This window comes from Urocampus carinirostris, chromosome 3 (genome assembly GCF_059441175.1).
Source record: "Urocampus carinirostris isolate Australia breed hairy pipefish chromosome 3, RoL_Ucar_1.0, whole genome shotgun sequence".
Taxonomy (NCBI): Eukaryota; Metazoa; Chordata; class Actinopteri; order Syngnathiformes; family Syngnathidae; genus Urocampus; species Urocampus carinirostris.
Genome location: NC_142351.1, coordinates 62,628,635 through 62,649,370, shown reverse-complemented (window position 1 = coordinate 62,649,370; position 20,736 = coordinate 62,628,635). Strand labels below are relative to the sequence as shown.

At 40.6% G+C, this 20,736-nt stretch overlaps 2 protein-coding genes across 4 annotated transcripts in view; both read right to left on the bottom strand.

Annotated features, from left to right (window-relative positions):
- The window catches only part of LOC148370387 (ERC protein 2-like), a 204,448-nt gene extending 193,525 nt beyond the window's left edge, over positions 1 to 10,923 (bottom strand). For both annotated transcript variants that reach the window (XR_015850119.1, XM_088332908.1), the window contains exons 1-3: positions 10,584 to 10,923; positions 2,926 to 3,821; positions 1,453 to 2,034 (exon numbers count right to left, since the gene is read on the bottom strand). Coding sequence is in view for 1 of the 2 variants with exons in the window: in XM_088332908.1 (XP_088189034.1) it covers positions 1,453 to 2,034; positions 2,926 to 3,633 (1,290 nt within the window). In the remaining variant the exon portion in view is untranslated. The remainder of the gene's footprint in view (positions 1 to 1,452; positions 2,035 to 2,925; positions 3,822 to 10,583) is intronic.
- Positions 10,924 to 15,158: 4,235 nt separating this feature from the next.
- The window catches only part of LOC148370386 (acylamino-acid-releasing enzyme-like), a 35,292-nt gene continuing 29,714 nt past the window's right edge, over positions 15,159 to 20,736 (bottom strand). For both annotated transcript variants that reach the window (XM_088332899.1, XM_088332898.1), the window contains exons 21-24: positions 17,926 to 18,116; positions 17,754 to 17,856; positions 15,525 to 15,631; positions 15,159 to 15,437 (exon numbers count right to left, since the gene is read on the bottom strand). In XM_088332899.1, the coding sequence (XP_088189025.1) occupies positions 15,332 to 15,437; positions 15,525 to 15,631; positions 17,754 to 17,856; positions 17,926 to 18,116 (507 nt within the window). In that variant the 3' untranslated portion in view covers positions 15,159 to 15,331. The remainder of the gene's footprint in view (positions 15,438 to 15,524; positions 15,632 to 17,753; positions 17,857 to 17,925; positions 18,117 to 20,736) is intronic.

Here is a 20,736-nt window from a genome sequence, read left to right as displayed (position 1 = left end):
TTGGCACAGCCCTTTGGTGATTATTAAGCCTCTGTGAATGGTATCAGTATAGTAATAGATGGCAGGAGTGGTTTTGTTCAGATCTTTGTCAGCGCTTTGTGTCTAGTTCCATTCCTGTATCCACCGTATGACAACGTACGATAGTGTATAGGCCCATATGCAGAGTACGCGCAGGTTTACACAGTTAACACTTCAAAGCTTTATTCTTTCTAAATAAAATGACGAAGAGCCTTAGTGATCGTCGGGACACAGAGGATTGATGTTTCGTGCACCTCCGCGATCGCCATGATGACCCAAATCATGGGGTCACCGGAAACTTCTTTGGCTAAAAAGTTCTTGTGAGGTTCAGGCATCGCTCATGCATAAGTTCAGTGCTCTTGCAATAAAATGTTATTTTGAAAGCAAAGTTCCTAGAAAGCATTGTTTAGATATTATCGGGTTCAAAAATATACAGTACGTTAAAAGGAAAGCACCAGATGAAAGTTATGCTGGAAATGCATCCTTTAACAAAAAGAGGTTTTTCTCCGAAGTTTTCTCCGAAGTTTTCTCGTAAGCGAGTATTTTCAAGAAACTTTGCAATGTTCAACTGTTGTTTACTACACAATGCTAAATGCATACTTTTTTTCTAATGAAAGATGAGGGTTCAGGCTTTATCTGGAGTGTCCTATGCCTTTATTTGTAGTACTTTTTAAACTTGTTGGGCCGGTCAAATTAAAAAGCATGATGAACCCGTATGTGCCGACTGGCCGTACTTTGCTGACCACAGATTTAGGGTCACAAAGATTACATTTTTTGATGATCATTTTAGGATTTTAAATGGTCTAAACATAAATCTTTAGTTAAGTTTGAAATAAATGCTCAAAATGAGCAAAGCTATTCCTAATGGGACAAGATATACAGTAATTTGTGTCTTTTTTAAAAATATATATTTTCAGTTAAACATAAGGAATTTTCCTAAATTTAAATTAATCTTTGAATTATTTAGCCTGGTATTTTTAAAATTAACTTACATAATTTAGATTTGATTTAGTTAGAAAAATAGCATTAGTTGTTTTTCATTAAATAAATAATACAGGAAAAAAAGTATTTTTCCAAATGTATTATTTTTTTTAAAGGACACTATACATTACAGAAAAAATCTCTAAATCATAATCCCATCATACCAATTGTATTTTTTCAAATTTTATTTCGAATCTTTAGTTTTTTTTTATTATTATTAAAATCTGGAATATATTTTAGTAATTGTTTTTATTCCAAAATAATATGATGAAAATACAATATAATAATCTCAAATTTTATGTTTTTTCCTCTCATTTTTTAAAAATAAATTATTTTAGTAAAATAAAAGTTGTAAAATGACAATAAATATCTGCCATAATAGATCATGCTGCGCTTTATTTTCTAATAACGTTTTTTTTTAGTGCACAGAGATCGTATTGAATGAAAACTCACCTCTCTTACATGCATATTTTCCAGTTGCGCTTCCGCCCTGGCCCCCCGTCCCCAGGCGGGCACCTGTCCCTGAAGCATCTCCAGCAGCCGCTGAATGCTCTCGTCCCGGGCCCCCAGGGTTCGTTTCTGGGAGTCGATCCTGGCCTCCATCTCCTCCATGGTTTTTCTTAGTAGGAAAAGTTCCTTGGCCTGCCGCTCGGGCTCTGACTGTAACAGGACCAAATTCTCCTGCGGCGGAGAAGTCAAACTGTCGCAACCTGGGACCAGGCAGGGGCTGCGGCACCGGGCAGTGCCGGGGGACACGGGTCCATCCAGAACACGCTTAAGGCCCGGGCACCGGGAGCTGGGGACATCAGTTTCCTGCTGTCTGAGATCGTAAGTGTGGGACGGGCTGGCTCTTGGACTGTTCTCAAGTCCAGGACTGTGGAGGCTTCCTGGACTGAGCCCTTCCCTGTGGTCCTGGTCCGTGCGGAGATCGCGACAGGAACCAGAAGATCTTTGGAGGTGGGGTCGCCGCAAAAGGCTGTTCATCACCCGGTGGGCCCTCAGTTCTTCCTGGAGCTCCTGAACAGTCAGTGGAAGCTGGAAGCAAATGCGGTGGAATTGATTATTTTGTCCTTTAAAAGGGTGACATTTCACCTCAAAGCACTAAAAGATAAATTCCATTGAAGGCATTTATTCAAATTTAGGGTTATATTTTTTGTTGCTACAAATTATACTTAGTTTAGAAACAAATGTAATGTCTGAGATTTTATAATAAAAGGCACATACAAATAATATAATATTGGTTTTCCTCATCTGGTTAAACTTTGATGAGGTTTACTCTTTTTTTTTTTAAATAAATTTTATGAAAATGCAAAAGAATGCAACTGTGATTGCATCGATTATTTTATCTAAAATCAAGCAAATATTTGAAAATTAGAACAGCTGAAAAGCCAATTTAAAGAGTAGGAAAAAGGGAAGAATAGGAAAAAGGAGACAAATAATCAAATAATGAAAAGGTGGAAGAGAGAGAAAAATGAGAAGAATGAGGGAAAAAAAATAATGAAAAGAGGGAGAGGAAAAACAAGGAAAAAAGAAAAATCCAAATGAGAATAAGGAGAAAAAGAAAAAATAGGGAAGAGGTGAGGGAGGAAAAGTAGGAGATGATGGAAAAAGAAACAACTTCAGCAGAAAAAGAGGAAGAAGAAGGAAAAACATAAGAATGGGCAAGGGGGGAAGCGGAGTGGAAGTAAGAAAAATGAATAAAAGGGAGAAGTCAAGTCAAGTCATTTATTTGTATAGTCCTTACACACAAAGAAGAAGAGAACAAATAGGAAATACAAGGAAAGGGAGGAGGATAATAATAAAAAAATGTAAATGAGAAGGAGGCGAAAGAGAAAAAGAGAAATTCAAAGAAATAAAAAGAGGAAGGAGTAGGAACGATAATTCAAAACTTCCCTCCCAAATAACCCGGCAACAATACATCGTCACCTGAGTGTGATCTCGATCCATCCCATAATAGTCAGAAGTCCCGGGTCCATCATGGTAGTCTTTGTACCACAAGTCTACGTTATTCATTCCTCCTCCTGCATCTTTGCCCCCATCCAATTCTCTCCTCAGGTTTTTGTTTTCCCTCCGAAGCTCTGTCAGCTGGGCACGGAGACCAGATTCAGGAGAATCCTGCTGATTTCTGGATTCCGGTGCTTGCCGACTCCTCTCGGACTGCCGCTGCAGACTTTGCACTCTGCCGTTAGGGGGGTGGGCATCAGCACCGTAGAACCGGCCCGCATTTCTTCCAAGGGTCATGGTACCTTTTAGGGAACTTCCAGAACGTTCCTGACAGGAGTACACACCTGAAATTCCGTAGGCGGCGTTTAAAGACTGGATATTCTCCATGGACAGGGTTTTACTAACCGGGGCAGTATCAGAACAGCATGGCACCTTTAGACCAGATTCCGAGGTGGGGTTCTTTGGAGCTGGCCTGGGAGTGGAACTTTTGGCAACAGGCGTGGACACAGAACCGGGTTCCAGTCCTGATCGGCATCCTGGAGTGGAACTGGTCCTGGTGTTTTTACCTCTTGCCTGTTTTGGAGACTTGGAAAAGCGAGCATGCGCTGCGGCACTGTCCGCTGACCCAGCGCTCTTGGATGCGGCGGAGAGCTTGCTCGATGCCGGCTTGGCTCGAATGTTTAGAGGCATTTCCAGGTGTCTTTTGAGGTCAGAATTTCAGTTCTCAGTCGCCGGATTCGACGGCACTTGAAGAGGAGACTTACGGTGCTTTGTCCAAATAACGACGAGCGGTTGCCATGGGCAACGGGCAGCCGGGATACAGAGTGCCACCGCCGAACATGGTTTGGTTTCGGGGACGGAACTGGACATTGTAAATCCTAGAAGAGTTAAAGGAAAAGGAAACAAAATTCAGTCGAAAAAAGAGATAGACCATCCATCCATTATCTGCACCGCATATCCTCAGTAGGGTTGTGGGGGTGCTGGAGCCCATCCCAGCTATCTTCGGGCAGTGGGTAGGGGACACCCTGAATCGGTTGCCAGCCAGTTGCAGGGCACACAGGGACAGAAAATTTGCTCACTCATTCACACCTAGGGACAATTTGACCGGCCAAATAACCTAACATGCATGTTTTTGGAATGTGGGAGGAAACCAGGTTGCCCGGAGGAAACCCACGCAAGCACGGGGAGAACATGCCAACTCCACACAGGAGATTCGATCTCATGACCTCAGAATTGTGCCGCACACGTGCTAACCACTGCCCCGCTGTGCCGCCCATAGATAAAATTTCGTTTTTTAGGTTTGTGAGAGGGATGCACGATAAATGTCAAGCTGATATCAGCCCAAATATGGCGTCAGTTATCATCCTGTTGAATCAAGTCATTTTTCTTTGTATAGTCCTTAATCCCAAGAAGTCTCAAGGGGCTATACAGACCATGGACTCCTTTTAATAATAAAATAACAAAAGGGAAAAAGAGAGCAATGAGAAAATAAAATTATCACCTACCGAGGATGTTCATGCCCACCAAACCCCTAAATATAAGCCGAGACATAAATATCATGATTAATATTTGAATCTTCTCCAGGAGGCAAATGTGGAAAAATCAAAAACAGTGCTAAAAACCATGTCTAACCGACAATTACCCATTTTGCAAAGTTTGCGAGTAATTTTCCGTTATTTATTTGTGATGAGTCTGCATTTGTTCTTTGTTTCCTTATATTTAGATCTCAGGGGACAGCAACCTTTTGGGTGTTTTGGGGGGCGTTGACATGGCAGGAATTTTCTATCTATCTATCTATCTATCTACCTTGGTCATATCCCTCAAGAGGGGTGACCGACAGCAAGAAAAACACATACAATAACAAAAAAAATAAAAAGGAAAAAAATAGCAAAAAAAAACCACACACAAACATTTTAGGACCATGGCCAACCCAATTGCCCAAACAAGTTAGGCACCTCGACACCTAAATTGGTCATGCTTTCGTCCCTCCAGATTAAACGGGACACCAAAAAGCAGCCATGTCACTCGGGTCAGGGTGACACAACACACTCTTTTGTTCAACAGCAGGGCCCGACCGCTTTCACTGGTTTACCCCTGCCGCATCATACGGGTGCCCAGCCCATCCTTAAGAACGCGTCCACAATCCCACTATCCTTTCACAACATCTCTCCACTCCTTTCTATCACCAACAAGAGCTCTAGCTTCCATTATATTTGGACCTCTTTCCTACAGTGCACTCATAACACCATCCATCCACGTCAATCACGGCCTTCCTCTTGGTCTGCTTCCGTTGACTTCTGCTCTGTAGATCCTCTTCAACATTTGCTCCTCATCCATCCTCTCCATGTGTCCAAACCAACCAAGTACTCTCTTATCAACACGCTTGCTCAGTTCCACGACTACTCCAGTTCTGTCTCTCACAATTTCATTTCTCAATCAGATTGAGTCAATCTATCCCATCTTGTCACTCCTTACATAGTCCTCAAACACTTCATCTCAAAAACATTCAATCTCATCTCATCTCATTAGCCGTACCGCTTATCCTCAGTAGGGTCGCGGAAAATATGTCCCCTGCCCACTGCCCGATGATTGCTGGGATGGGCTCCAGCATCCCCGCGACCCTACTGAGGATAAGCGGTGCAGCTGATGAGATGAGAAAACATTCAATTTCCTTCTTAAATGTGCATTCAGGCTCCAAGTCTCTGCACCATACAAAACAGTCGGCACAATCACACTCTCATACAGTCCCCTCTTAGCATCCATACTCATACTCTTGTTGTTCATCACTATCACTCTCCTCAGAGCACCCAAAACCTTGCTTCCTTGATTCACTCTGTGCAATACCTCGCACTCCATTCCACCAACTGCAGCCACATCACAACCCAGGTACCTAAAGCTTTCAACTTCTTCCAGCACCTGTCCATGCAACCTGATTTCTAACGTCATGCCCACTCCATCACATGAACACTTCATCACCTTACTCTTACCAACATTCACACATAACCCTCGCCTATCACATACTCTTCCAAACTCCGTTACCAACCTTCTCAATGTTTCCTCAGAATCAGACAAGCTTCACATTTAAATCACCCAACACGGGCATTCTCTCAATAGAAAATGACATTTTCACCTCTTCCCTCACACTCTTCTTATAACTAGCCCTCCACGATCCATCTATTCTCAGTTTTCCTTCCACATAAAAATGATCAGCTATAACACTCATTTCACCTCTGTAAACATGCACATCCAACAATCTACTTAACATCCCTTTCTTAACCACTACATAATCCATCAGTGCTCTGTCCACCATCTTGCCACTATCCACTCTGACAAAGGTATACTTATTCACGTCCCTCTTTTCAAACAATGTATTTCCAATCACCAACTCATTTTCCACACATAACTCAATCAATTTCTTCCCACTCTCATTTCTTCCTGGTACTCCATATCTACCAATCACATTTTCAACTGTTTCATCACCCACTCTAGCATTCAGGTCACCTAGTATTACCACTTTCCACACATTCGGACAAGTCCTTCCAGAACTCCTCTCTCTCCTCAGCGCTTCTTTCTGAACCAGGTCCATATGCACGTATAAACATCCACACTTCTACACCCCATTTCAACCTCACCCACATCAATCTGGAAGATATCTTTCCACTCCACCAGTTTTTCCTTTGCTTTCTCACTCACAAGCACAGCCATTCCTTCTCTAGCATGTCCACCCGTAACTCCAGACCTTCTACCATACATACCTCCAAGCTGTAATTCACCCTTTCCTTTCATCTTTGTTTCACTCAAGGCTAACACATCAACCTTCCTTTTAGTCATCATCCTTCCGATCTCCTCTTTCTTCCCCTCAGAAGCTTCACTTCCACATCCTCTCACATTTAGTGACCCTATAACTAGGGTTTGCGAGACCTTTCGGTCTCCCGCCCCCCTTTATTTGCCTTGCTGTCTCTTAGGGAGTAGAGATAGAAAGGAGAGGATCCCCAGTCCCCTCGCTCCCTCCACTATAGTCGCCTCTTACGACACACAGCGGACCATGGTGGGAGAATTCTCTTACCTCTCACAAGGAGAGGGCCCCTCACCACAGGGATTATACCTGTGGCATGTGGAATTTTACCTGCCAAAATCTGATTCCCCTGCTAAAATGGACCCTGTTTGAGATACATACTTGTGACTTCTAGGGTAAACCTCTGTGACATAAATATGTCAGCACAGTGATTATGAAGAGTTTCAGACGTTTCTCATATTACGGTATTACTATTATTAGTAATAATGGTGATTATAAAAACAATCTAGATTTGTTGAACACCTATTCAGTAACACATCACAAAGTGGAGGTATTCTTCTGTAGTTGGATCCCAAAGCCAAAAAGACATAATAAGTTTAAAGTGTGTCTTACTTTGCAAACAGTATTAGGCAGGGAAGTCCGATTTTAAATGATAAAAAAAAAAATTGTTTACACCGCGGGATCCAATGCAACCAGGGTTTCATTCACACTAAAATACATTACATATAACTATCATAGTACATCAAATAAAGACTATTTGTGTACAATTAGTTGTGATCGTGGATATCATAGCGTACATTGATTTGTCTCCGGTATTCGTTACCTTTGCATCCGCGTTAACAAACGCATTTTGTAGAATACGATCGCGCTTTTTTGTTTTAATAAACATGTTATATAGACAACGATAGCTTAATTGTTTTAATTAGCTCGGTTTAATGTTTTAATAAACTTATTATATAAAATAAGATCGCTTTTGTCGGAAGCACAGCAAAATGCGCGTTCATGCGAGGGGGGGAGGATTTTGAAGGGGAGTCGGATTTAGGCACTCCACCGTACTTGGACACAGCACGTTGTAATGTAGCCTTTTCAGACTCGTCCTTGAATTCATGTTCATGTTTCGTCTCGTGATGACTAACACTTGACGTGTGAGGTACAATGCTCTCGAGGCATAATGAACAAACAGCACGGTCATTTTTTGCAGAAAAAGCCCCAGTCATCTGTCCACGCCGTCTGAAAAGAACGAGATTCGTTCATTTATCGCGCGCCGGTGTTTCTGTGGGAGGGTTAAAACACAAATCTCTCGTCCTCTGCGAGGCACTGCGCAGACACACGCTCACCTTACATCCGCTAAACAACACACAGCGCAATGAAAAATGTCTAAATTTCAAGTAAAAATGCGCATTTAAAAAAAAACATTATTACTTTGCCGTGCGCTTGCGTGCCACTGGATAACACCTCGTGTGCTAGTGCTGGCACGCGTGTCATAGGTTGCCGACCCCAGGTCTATATAAATAGAAGCACGACTTGGTTGTCCAGCCTTTGGGCTTCTTCCTAATGTGCACAAGCACCAGAGACCTAAAAATTTGTCACTCGACGCCACACTATAGTATTCAATCAGCTGAAAATACTAGTCGGAAAGTTTTAAACCATATATGTCCTTCACTAGAATAGATTTTCATTTTATGTAGAAGTAGTAGCACAACTTAATCGCGGCACCTCCTAGTCACTTAACACCAAGCTATAATATTCAGTTAGAAGACACTACAAGTGAGACCTATTTGAAGCATTTATGTTCCCCATTCCAAATTCTTGTATTTTCTATAGAATTGCACAACTTAGCAGGGTCAACATTTTCATTCCTTATAATGTGTGCGAGGCTACGGAGAGCTTGGCGAAGATAAGATCCAAAACATTTACATTCCTTATTAGAAAATATTGTGATTTTCAATAGAAGTGGTAGCCCAACATGGTCGTGTCTCTATTCTAACTCTTCATAATGTGTGCCAGGCACCAGGGATCTTTTCCAAGTTAAGATTCTTAGCCTTTATGTTTCTTGTTGGAAAATACATGTATTTTAATCTTCTATAGAAGTGGTAGCAAAACTTAATTGTGTCTCCTCTCCAGCTCTTCATTATGTGTGCGAGGCACTGGATGTTCAGCAAAGTGTAAGATGCAAAGCATTTAGGCTCCTCATCAGAAAATATTGTAATTTTTGATTAAAAGTACAAGCACAACTTCATCGCGTCTCCTCTCCACATCTTTAAAAAGTACGCAAGGGACGGGACAGCTCAGCCAAGATAATATTCAGAGCATGTATAGTCCTCATTAGAATATCTTTTCATTTTCTATAGGCCTAGTGACACAACTTGATAGTCTCTTCTTTTTTACCGTTTCATAATGTGCTTGAGGAATTGGAAAGCTCAGCCAAGGTAAGATTCAAAGCATATACGTTCCTCATCGGAATATATTTTGATTTTCTATAGTAGTATCACAACTTGGTCATTTCTCCTCTCTATCTCTTCATTGAGTGTGTGAGGCACTGGAGAGCTTGGTCATGATAATATTCAGAACATTTGCCTTCCTCATTAGGATATATTTTATTTTATTTTGGGATAGCAGCACAACTCGATGGTGTCTCCTCTTTACCTCTCCCTAATTTGCTCGAGGCACCCTCAGAGCTCGGCCAAGATAAGGAACATATATGCTTTAAATCTTATCAGTGAATATTTTGATTTTCTATAAAAGTTGTAGCACAATTTGGTCGTGTCTCCTTTATACCTCTACATTATTAGCATGAGGCACTGGATATTTCAACCTAAACCAGTCACAAGGCTCCTGAACTTTAGTCAGTACGTCGAGTTTTGTTTTATTTTTAGATTGAAAACATTTTAAATGGTCTACATTGATATAGAGCTTTTAAAGTCAATGAAGACCTCCCAAAGCGCTCTATGATGTGCTTCACACTTTTCCTTTTTATAATAATAATAATAATAATAATAATAATACACACTAAATAACCAATACCGTGGGCATTAGGGATTCAGTGTCTTGCCGGGAATCGAACTTACGACCTCTTGATTCCAAGATGAGCGCTCTACCTCCTGAGCTATGATTCTGATAAAACTGTCTACTTGGATGCAACAGTAGGTGACAGTAACGCTTCACATGAAAACTCGATAACGAGGACTGGGGCCACCATTGAAGTAATTTTTATGCACTTCTTATATTTTTCCCGTGTTGCTGCAAATGCTGTGTAATGTATTTTTGTATTTGGTCTGCCAAGTTAAGTTTCCCAGAGCTGTGATGTTTGCATATAACAACCTGGTCACTTTGTTTTATTGTTTTATATTTTGTTCAAGATCATCTATTCATTTTTAATTCATCTCACACGGAAATAATTTGAAATCTAAATGTATTTGACATTTTATTTTACATCAATTCCAGTTAAAGACGTCCCATAGCATTATCTTAAATGAAAGCAGAAGTTAACAAGTTTCTAAATTAGACTGGAAATAAACTCCACGAGGATTTGAAAAATAATTCCAAAAATAAATACCTCTTACAGAGAAATAATTCAAACTATTGGCATGAAAATCATACATAAACACCTAATCCCTCCTCTAATCCTAAAGGATTGGACGGCATTGCTCATCCAAACTGAGTGATTGGTTCAGTCTCCCTGTCACTCATTGCACAGATGTCACTCTCATCCTTATCAGTACTACAACAGTGTAATATTTGGAAAACCGATATTTTAAGTACAATTAACGTGATAAAAACACACAAAAAAGTTGCACGGTTAACAAAACAGTCACTTTGTAGGTAAACCCCAAAGAGTGCTTACCTTCAATTTGTCGTAAAACGTGGCGACGAAATCACTTCATAGTGCCCACATCAACTTCCGTAGAACACAATCAAAAACAAAAGTTTATTTTCACGCTATTTCAGGGACAAATTCTCCAGCCTCTCCCACGTCCTCCTACTACAACTGGTGGATTATTTTCCTGCTCCCATGCGAGTCTGATGCCTTACATAATAATTAATCTCCATCCACATATCGTCGTTGTCCTACAACCGAAATTGACAATGCCGCAGAAAAAAAACTAGCACCGTGCGCACGCGCACATTTCTCGCGTCCACAAGTCCATCAACATGGTCACACGTTTGGTTTTGTCTCTTCTGCGTGCACGTGACCTCATCGTAAATGCGCGCGGCCGATGTCAAATGTTTACGCATGCGCAAAAACTCCGAGGTCAAAGGATCGGTTGTCATTTTTCATACACAGTAACTGTCCATTCGTCCTATTTTATTGCATACCTGTCAACCCCCTCGGCTCCAGGCCCTTACAAAATGTTGTATTTTCCCTTACAAAATAATCTTACACGATATTTTTTTATTCAAACGTGTTTATTTATGTAGTTTCACATGTTATATTGTACATGCGTTTCGTAATATCATATGTATTGTTAATTAGCATTTTGTTGTGAGATACTGAGTTGATCGACATGAATGTGGTTTATTATACAAAAAGTTCAAAAGTTAAGTAGCTTGGACGTTCACTGTAGAAGGAAAAAATACATGCATATATAATTATGTAGAATAATACATTTTCTTATTCAAATTATTAATTCATTTTCTGCATTAAATTATTGTTGGCAATATACTGATTAAAGGGATAACCACAAACCTGTCTTTTTTAATTTTCTCCTTTTATACTTCCTTTTTTTCTTAACTTTTTATACGACAATAATTATTCGTAATATAATGCATCGAAGCAAGTGAGCCGTTTGAGAGACGGCTCTCTTTAATGAGTTGAGCCGAAAAAGCCGGTTCTCTAAAAAGAGACGGACTTCCTTTCACTACATAACTATCACATGAAATCCGAGGCGGCAGATGCATGCGCACAGTAGCATCAAACCGCTCGCTTCGTTTGAAACGAAAAAAAAAAACGAAACCGAGATAGAGGCTACGGCAGCGAACTCGTTTGACTTGATTGATCTGCCGTTTCGTGATAGTCGGTGTATAAATAATGCGTTTTACCGTACAAATTTTCGTGTACATCGTACACATCTTAAAATGCATTATGAACGTACTTTGTACGGCAAAAACGTACAGGTTGACAGGTATGTTATTGTTTGAGACACAATGTCTTGAAAAGTTTTTAAAGGAACAGTGTGTAATATTTAATGTCTCCTAGTGGTACAAAATAAACGTTCACTCAGTAAAGAACATTGATTTAAATACAAGGCAAAAATACATGAACTATCATACCAATTTTATTTTTGTATAAAATAGTCATAGATTGAGGAATGTTTACCTGTTTTAAACAGTGGAATCCCCCACTTAGATCGTCACCATGATTGTCTGGCATCCTTAACGGCTTTGCAGATTGATTTTGTTACTTTGACCCCTTCATTACCAACTATTAACATTATGCAAAGAATGACTTAAAAACGGGGGACATAGAAGGGAGGGAACCAGCTGTTAATTTGTAGGGAGCCGGTCCTTCGATTACTTATAATGGCTCAATGAGACGTTTCTTATTTGGTGAACGACGCAAGTCGGGTGCTGTCAAACATTGGGCTTACAATTTTCCCGACTCTGCTTTCATTGCCTTTTCTTTTTGCACATGAGTAAATAGTCAAGTCATGTTTATTTGTACAGCCCTGAATCACAAGGAGTCTGGGGTCTGCACAGACCACAGACTACACAGACCACAGAAAACTCAAAAACCTCAGCATGAGGAAAATGAAGAAACCTTGCTAAGGGAATGCACATTCGGATTCTCTATCTAAAAGTATGGTCGTCACGTTTGCAGGGGCACTCTGACATTGGTATTCTGAAGCCAAAGTAATGCACCGCTTTTGATCGTCAGTAACAGTAACGGCGTTTAAAACGGTGGAGAAAATAATTAGTTAGATTACCTGTTTATTGAAAAATAGCGCCGTTATGTAATGCCGTAATTTGTAATTGCGTTATTCCCAACACAGCTTTGGACAAACATGACCGTCAAAATGAGCCTCTACACTCAAGTTACTGTGGGAGGGAGACCAATTTTACATGGTATATCTCATCTCATTAGCTGTACCGCTTATCCTTATTAGGGTCGCGGGGGGCTGGAGCCCATCCCAGCCATCTCCGGGCAGGGGACACCCTGAACTGGTTGCCAGCTCAGTTACACCTAGGGACAATTTGGACCGGCCAATTGACCTGAAATGCATGTCTTTGGAATGTGGGAGGAAACCGGAGTGCCCGGAGGAAACCCATGCAAGCACGGGGAGAACATAAAAACTCCACACAGGAAGGCCGAATTTGAACCCACGCAGGAGATTCCCACGACCTCAGAACTGTGCCGCACATGCGCTAACCACTGCTCCGCCGTGCTGTCCCCCTACATGGTATATATATGTAACGGGTGTAATAATTACTTTTGTTTTATTGAAATTCCTGCTGAAATATGTGTATAGTTTTTGGTAAGTGTCCTGCAATGATGAGTCCAACAGTGCCACCTGCTGGTATGGGGTAGGGTTTGGTTTGGGCTTCTGACATATGACCGGGAGGCGGGGTTTGTTGGCAGTCTACAGAGAGCTGCCAACGAGATCAAAGAGATCAAACCCAGCAAAAAAGCTAATGTTGTGACTCATTTCATCTGCAGAAACTGTAATAAAAACCTCATCATCCAGTCCAGCGTGAATGTGGATCTTTGGTGGGACAGGTACACCGCGGTTATACATATATATATATATATATATATATATATAATTGTTTATGGGACACAGGCTTGAGGATCATTCTTATTTCAAATATGTTTTCAATTCATCAAACGTCACACAGTAAAATAAAATGCGCAGAAGAATTACCGTTTGTCTTAAGACCGGATTTGGCAGTTTTGTTGAATTTTGTTTTAAAATATAGAGTGTTGCTCACTCGAAAAAGAAAAAAAAATCAAAAGTGTTTGCTTTTATGGCTCTTTGGGTCAAAAAGGTTCCAGAACCCTGGTCAAGATTATTTTCTCTCTCATGAATTGTAGAAGTATCAGATTTGAAACCGTATCAGTAGAGACAAAAAAGTAACCGCTGTTTCCTTCCACACATGTTAGCTACTTGCCTGCCAGTTGCCGTTGTTTTTAGCTGTGAAATAAGTATAAATAAAATTCGCATTCACTCCTGCAATCTTACTTGCCCTTTTATGAGCTTCTTTCACTATCTGCTAAATTCTGTCACTTCCATGAGGTCTGACCAAATCCAGCTACTGGCTCTTTTCAGCAACTCTGGGTGGATCCAGTTTGTTTGTCTTTTTCTGTTGCTCACAGCACGGCATAGCAGCTTTCATTTACTGTTGAAATTCATCTTAGGTCATGCAAGAAAATATAGACTTAGCTTTCTGAATTTACCACAGAATGTTTCTCCAGAAGTCTTGAGGGTAATCGAGATGCTTTTTGGCAAATGTGAGACGACTATTTGTGTACTTTTGTGACAGCAGTGGTTTTTGCCTGGGAACTCACCTAAGGATCCCATTTTTTGCCAGTGCCATTCATCTAGTAGAGTCATGAGCACTGACATTAACCTGGGCTGCTTTGCAGCCTCAAGACCAAGACAACTTGCAATGGTTGACGGAATAATGAATTTTAGTGTTTACGAGAAGTTCCTTAAGAAGAACATCCGGCCATCAGTTCGTGTCCTCCAACTCAAGCGCTCTTGGATCATTCCGCAGGACAGTGAACCAAAACACACCAAGTCCACCTCTAAATGGCTCAAAAAAAGATGTCCAGATTTAATTTCAGTTGAGATGCTGTGGTGTGACCTAAATGAGGCATATCATGACAGAAACCTCCCAACATGGCAGATTAGAAAACAATTTAGCAAAGAAGAGTATAATATTCCTCCACAGGATTGTGAAAGACTCGTTAACAATTATTGTAAATATTTGTTTTCTGTGATCGCTACCAGAGGTGGCCCAACTCGCTATTAACTTTTTCACATAGGGTCAGATGAGTTGATTTTTTGGGTTCCTTAATAAATGGAATCAAAACTTCAAAACTGCCTTTTGTATTTTCTAGGGTTGTCTCTATATAATATTAAAATTGGTCGCATGATCTGAAACCTTTGTGAGTGATAAATATGCAAGAAACAGAAAAGTCTGGAAGGGGGCAAATACTTTTTCATCGTACTGTCACTTTAAATGAGCATGACCTGATTAGAGCCAGTTGAAGTGGCTTAGGGAACAGCTTCACATGCCACCCTGGCGAGGTATTTCGAGCATGTGGCACCAAGGAGAGACCCCAACAGTCAAGCTGGCCTGGGAACCACTCCATTGGAAGAGATAGACTAAGTGGCTGGGAAACGGGATGTCTGGGCTGCCCATGCCACCCCACCCGGGATAAGCCAATATTAATAGATGGATAGACGACAACAAGGAATCCTACTTTGAAAAGCCTTTATTAAGAATTTGTAGTACCAAGACATTTGAAAAGTGATCGTAGATGTTGAAGGAGAGATGTTAGTCACCACCATGCAAAAAAAAAAAACTTACCATAAAAAAATCCAAGAATGAAAAAACTTTTTATCTTTTGCTATAGTTTGTACACTTTTTTCACACAGACAAATGTTGTATTATCCAAAGAATGCTGTTCATGAAGCTGTCAGACTCAGCATCCACGTTAGACAGAGAGTGGTTGTTTCCAGGGTACATCAGTAAGCTACAATATAAAGATAAGAACAATCAATAATTATGTTTAAATAATATGGTATGAATTAATGTATCAATATATAATGAATCAGCTTACCGAACAGGCACCCCCTTCGCTTTCATAGCTCTGTAATATTCAATCCCTTGTTTGTTGGGAACACGTTTGTCGTCTTCTCCCAGGACAAGCAATACAGGCGTCTTGACCTGAAGTTTGTATGACATGGATTAGCTACAGTTAGAAAAAATATAGGTAATACAATAAAAAACAGTGAGGATAGGGGTTTGGTGACATGACGATATTCAGAAGATATATCATGATCATCTTGTAAAAACTACTAGATCATTAGATCGTTTATTATTTTGGGAGGCCCGTTCCTTTCTCGATGTATGTGATGTATTCATTTATTTGGTTACAATGTGATTTTCAAAAAGCCTACTCTTTGAACTGGATATAGCGGTGACCATGGACGTAACCAGCCTGTCTATGGGGGTGCTCAAGCACCCCCAAATTCAACCTAAGCACCCCCCAAATTATAGTCTTTTTGAAACTCTCTGTTCCCTAATAAAGGACAGGGTAGTCTTAAATATGATAAAAACAATGCTAGATAAAGAATAAAAAGTTAAAACAAAACAACAATTTGAACAACGCAGCATCTGAAATACTCAACTGGCTTGAAATGGTTCCTAGCACCGCTCTCAATTTTTACAGCTTGTTTTTGAGAACAAAGAGGTACATAATTTATCCATCCATCCATTCCATCGATTATCTGCACCGCTTATCCTCAGTAGGGTTGCGGGGATGCTGGAGCACATCCCAGCTATCTTCGGGCAGTGGTCAGGGGACACCCTGAACTGGTTGCCAGCCAGTCACAGGGCACACAGGGACAGACAATTCGCCCGCTCATTCACACCTTGGGACAATTTAAACCGGCCAGTTAACCTGAAATGCATATTTTTGCAATGCGGGAGGAAACCGGAGTGCCTGGAGGAAACCCACACAAGCACGGAGAGAGCATGCAAACTCTGCATAGGAAGGCTGGTAGCCGGATTTGAACCCATAATCTCAGAACTGTGCCACGGACGCGCTAACCACTCAGCTGCCCCTGCTGAGGATAAGCGGTGCAGATAATGGATGGTTATTTATTCACTAAGGGTCCCCAAATATGTAAGGATGTTAAAGGGTAGAAGGAAAAACATGACTGACCTGAAGCATGGTTGCAACCAATAGCTGTTGGGGTCTATTATCAACTCATTCAGTGCTCCAACGTATAAATACTTTTTCAAAATTATTGTCCCTGAGTGCCAAAACATAAAAATATGTTTTTTGTCTTTTTTTTGTTTTGTTTTTTTGAACTATTCTTGAGGATTTGGTGCAACCCTTAGGTGAGTATTAAGCATCTTGGGAACACTTTCAGTATGAGAAATCCCCACTGGATGGCAAGAGTGGGTTTGATCAAATCTTTGTCATAACACTTAGTGCCTAGTAACTAGGCCCTAGTTTCATTCCTGTATCCACCGTATGACACTGTATGGCAGTGTGTAGGCGCCGGCCCATATGGACAGTAGGTGCGTAGTGAGAAAAGCGAAGATATACATTGATACTGTTAATGCTTTAAAGTGAAGGTTTCAAACAAGGTTTCAAGCATAGTTTTCACTTGCTTTCAAAAAAATTCATTTTTCTCAGGAGCTTTCGAGTATTTTCAAGAAACTGTGTAATGTTCAACTGTTGTTTACAACACAATGGTAAAAGCTAGAAGCATATTTCTTTTCTAAAGAAAGATAAGGGTTCAATCTTTCTTTTGATGTGTCTATGTATATATAGCTAAAGAGTTACATGTTCATCAGGCCGTCGAAAATGAGTCAAAATGGCAAAAATTAGTTGGCAGCGGCACTTCAGATTTTAAAGAAACGTCTGGCACTGAATGAGTTAAACAAAAGGAGGCGGTTATAGGAATGAAAATCTTCCATAAGACAAACAATCATTACGAGTGGAAATTAAAAAACAGTTACATTTGTCATCCAATTTTGCCTCCTCCCTGTGCATCCACCCACTAACTCGACTGTACCAGCTCAAGTTATGTCACAGCAAAGGTAAATCAAATTTAATTTTTCCTTAAGATGTAGCCATTTATATTGTTATTTAATCATATACATGTACATTACACACAAGTATTACGTAGTAGTACTGCACGGTGCAAATCAATGAAGTGGCAAGAATGTGAAAATGAATCATATTTTAGCGAGGCTTCACTGTATTCCATTTTCAGTCGTATTATTGCCTGCATGGAAACATAATTAGTAAGTAACACAAAATAGCCGCTCGTACTTGTGCTGCTAGCTTGATGGGCGACTTGCTCAACATTTCTCCTAGAACTACAGGATCATGCATGTAATCCATATTGTATTCAAGGCCGGTCTCAATGATACACCTGAAAAAAAACAAACATAAAACAATTGAGTGAGAGAAACACAATCACGACAAAATAGTTTGTCTCTACCAGTCTGGGATGTCAGTGGTGCAAACCATAGAAGCCAAATTGACGACAGGGTTAAGAGCCACGCAAGCTTTGTAGAAATCGGGATATTGGCCGATGAGGTGGCAGGCTAAGAATCCGCCGTGGGAAGCTCCAGAAATTGCCAACCAATTCTTGTCGAACTGCCCGTCTTCCAGGACACTTTCCACCGCAAACTGATGGTCAAACATTTAAACCAGTAAGAACCGACTCAAACACATTCAATTACACTCAGAGCCAAGGCATAAGCGAACTACTGTAAGTGGTTGCTTAGGGCCCGCGACCACAAGGTAGACACCAAGAGCGGTTAACGTTAATCTAATTTAATATATATACTGTATATACATTTTTTAAATAAACCACAGAGTTGGCCATCAAAGTTCTTTTAATTATGTCATAAATAACTTTGCCTCCAGAAAAGCCAGGAAATAGGTTCTGAGGCGTAAACAGAGTTTTAAAGGGACAATATAGCATAATAGTCAAATGTTTGGATTGCGGTAGTTAATTTAGATTTTTTTTTTCCTCTTCATTTTTTTAACTCACAGGTTTTTGCACATGTTACATAGTTTTCAGATGTATTTTTGTTCAACTATATATTCTGTTCTTCTAGGTACCTCTATACATTTACATAATTACTCAAGTATTTTTTTGATCATTTTAAAGTCTATTTTATTTAAAACTTTTAGGATATTTGTTGTTGCAGTTTGTTTAAAACAAAAATCCTTTTGTTAACCTGGTTTCATGTACCTCTGTTCATATATATTATTTAGTTATTTCAATTAAATTCATTTTTCTGTAGATTTGTTGTTGAAATGAAATGAAATGATCTGCATTTATATAGTGCTTTTCAAGTCAATGACTTCCCAAAGCGCTTTACAATGTGCTCCACATTTCCCAATAGCGGCCTTGCAGCCATGTAAGGCGCTAACCTGCTTATTGGGGGTATTAGGGGTTCAGTGTCTTACCCAAGGACACTTCGACAAGTAACACGGACAAGCTGGGATTCGAAATGGGATCCCTTGATCCCAAGACGAGCGCTCTACCTCCTGAGCTACTGCCGCCCCTGCCGAAATTAATTTAAAACACAAATAATAAAGTAGATTGTTTTTACAGTAAATAATTGGTATATTTCGTTACTTTTAGATGGCTTTCAGTATCCCACGTTGTACTATATCACTTTGCATAGTTAGTGAAAGGCTGTTCTTGTAGTTGTATTTTGTACCATTTAAGATTATAAGGTAAGGTAAAACAAGCATTGTTTCCCTTTGATATTTCTGTATTGATTCCAAGTTGCTTACTTTGCCAAATATTAATTTTGACATTTTCAAATGTGTTGTCTGCCTAGGTAGCCTTATTCACTGTGGATTACAATCTAGCTACAACAGAAACATCTCATACCTAGTATTTTAAGAGTGTTCGTAATAACAGAGTAGAACACGGAATTACCTTTAGTTGGTATTCAAATGATCGAAAATAGGGAGCCCCCAGATTTAATTTTGCTTGGAGCCCCATGAAGGCTTGGGCCAACCCTGATCCCACTTAGCCATAAAAGACGTTATCAAAGTACAGTAATAACGTTTTTTTCTAACTAAACAATTGAGGAATGGTTTAATACTTACAAACTAACTAACATTCAAACTAACAAAGACAAAAGTAGTTTTATTTGGGAAATTCAAAAGAAGACATTGAAACACAATTAAATATAGGTAATGTTAAAATACTAAAAGTTAAAGAGTTTAAGTTTCCCGGAGTGATTATTAGCCCTGATTTTAGCTGGTATACAGTCCAAACTAGCAAAGAACATAGTGCTGCACCACCTGAGGCTACAGGTCTGTCACGCCATCGACCCTCTGCAATTTGCTTACCAGGAGAAGGTGGGAGTGGAGGATGCTATAGTCTACATGCTACACTGATCCCTCTCTCACCTGGATAGGGCTAAGGGGGCTGTGAGGATTACATTTTTGGACTTCTCCAGTGCCTTCAATACCATACAGCCTCTGCTACTTAGTAGGAAACTGACAGAGATGGGAGTTAGCTCACACCTTGTAGAATGGCTTACGGACTACCTGACAGGCAGACCCCAGTATGTGAAACAGGGGGGCTGTACATCGGACACTGAGGTTAGCAGCACAGGATCTCCGCAGGGGACCGTGCTCTCTCTGTTCCTATTCACTCTGTATACATCGGACTTTCAGTACAACTCTTGAGTCCTGCCGCGTGCAAAAGTTTGCTGATGACACTGCGATCGTGGGATGTATCAGAAGTGGGTAGGAGGAGTAGTACAGGAAATTGATTCAGGACTTTGTCCAATGGAGCGACGCAAACCACCTGCACCTGAACACCACCAAGACCAGGGAGATGGTGGTGGACTTCAGGAGAACTAGAACTCACCCGGTTCCTGTACCCATCAAAGGAGAATGTGTAGAATTTGTCCAGACCTGCAAATACCTGGGTGTGCAGCTGGACAACAAACTGGACTGGACTGCCAACACAGAAGCTCTATGTAGGAAAGGTCAAAGCCGACTTTACTTCCTCAGAAGGCTGGCCTCCTTCAACATCTGCAAAAGGCTCCTGAAAATATTCTATGAGACAGTTGTGGCAAGCGCCCTCTTCTATGCGGCAGCGTGTTGGGGAGGCAGCGTCATGAAGAAGGATGCCTCTCTTCTCAATAAACTGGTGAGGAAAGCGAGCTCTGTTGTGGGCACAGAGCTGGACAGCCTGACAACAGTAGCTGAGAGACGGGCACTGAAAAAGCTGCAGTCAATCATGGACGATTCATCACATCCACTACACAGC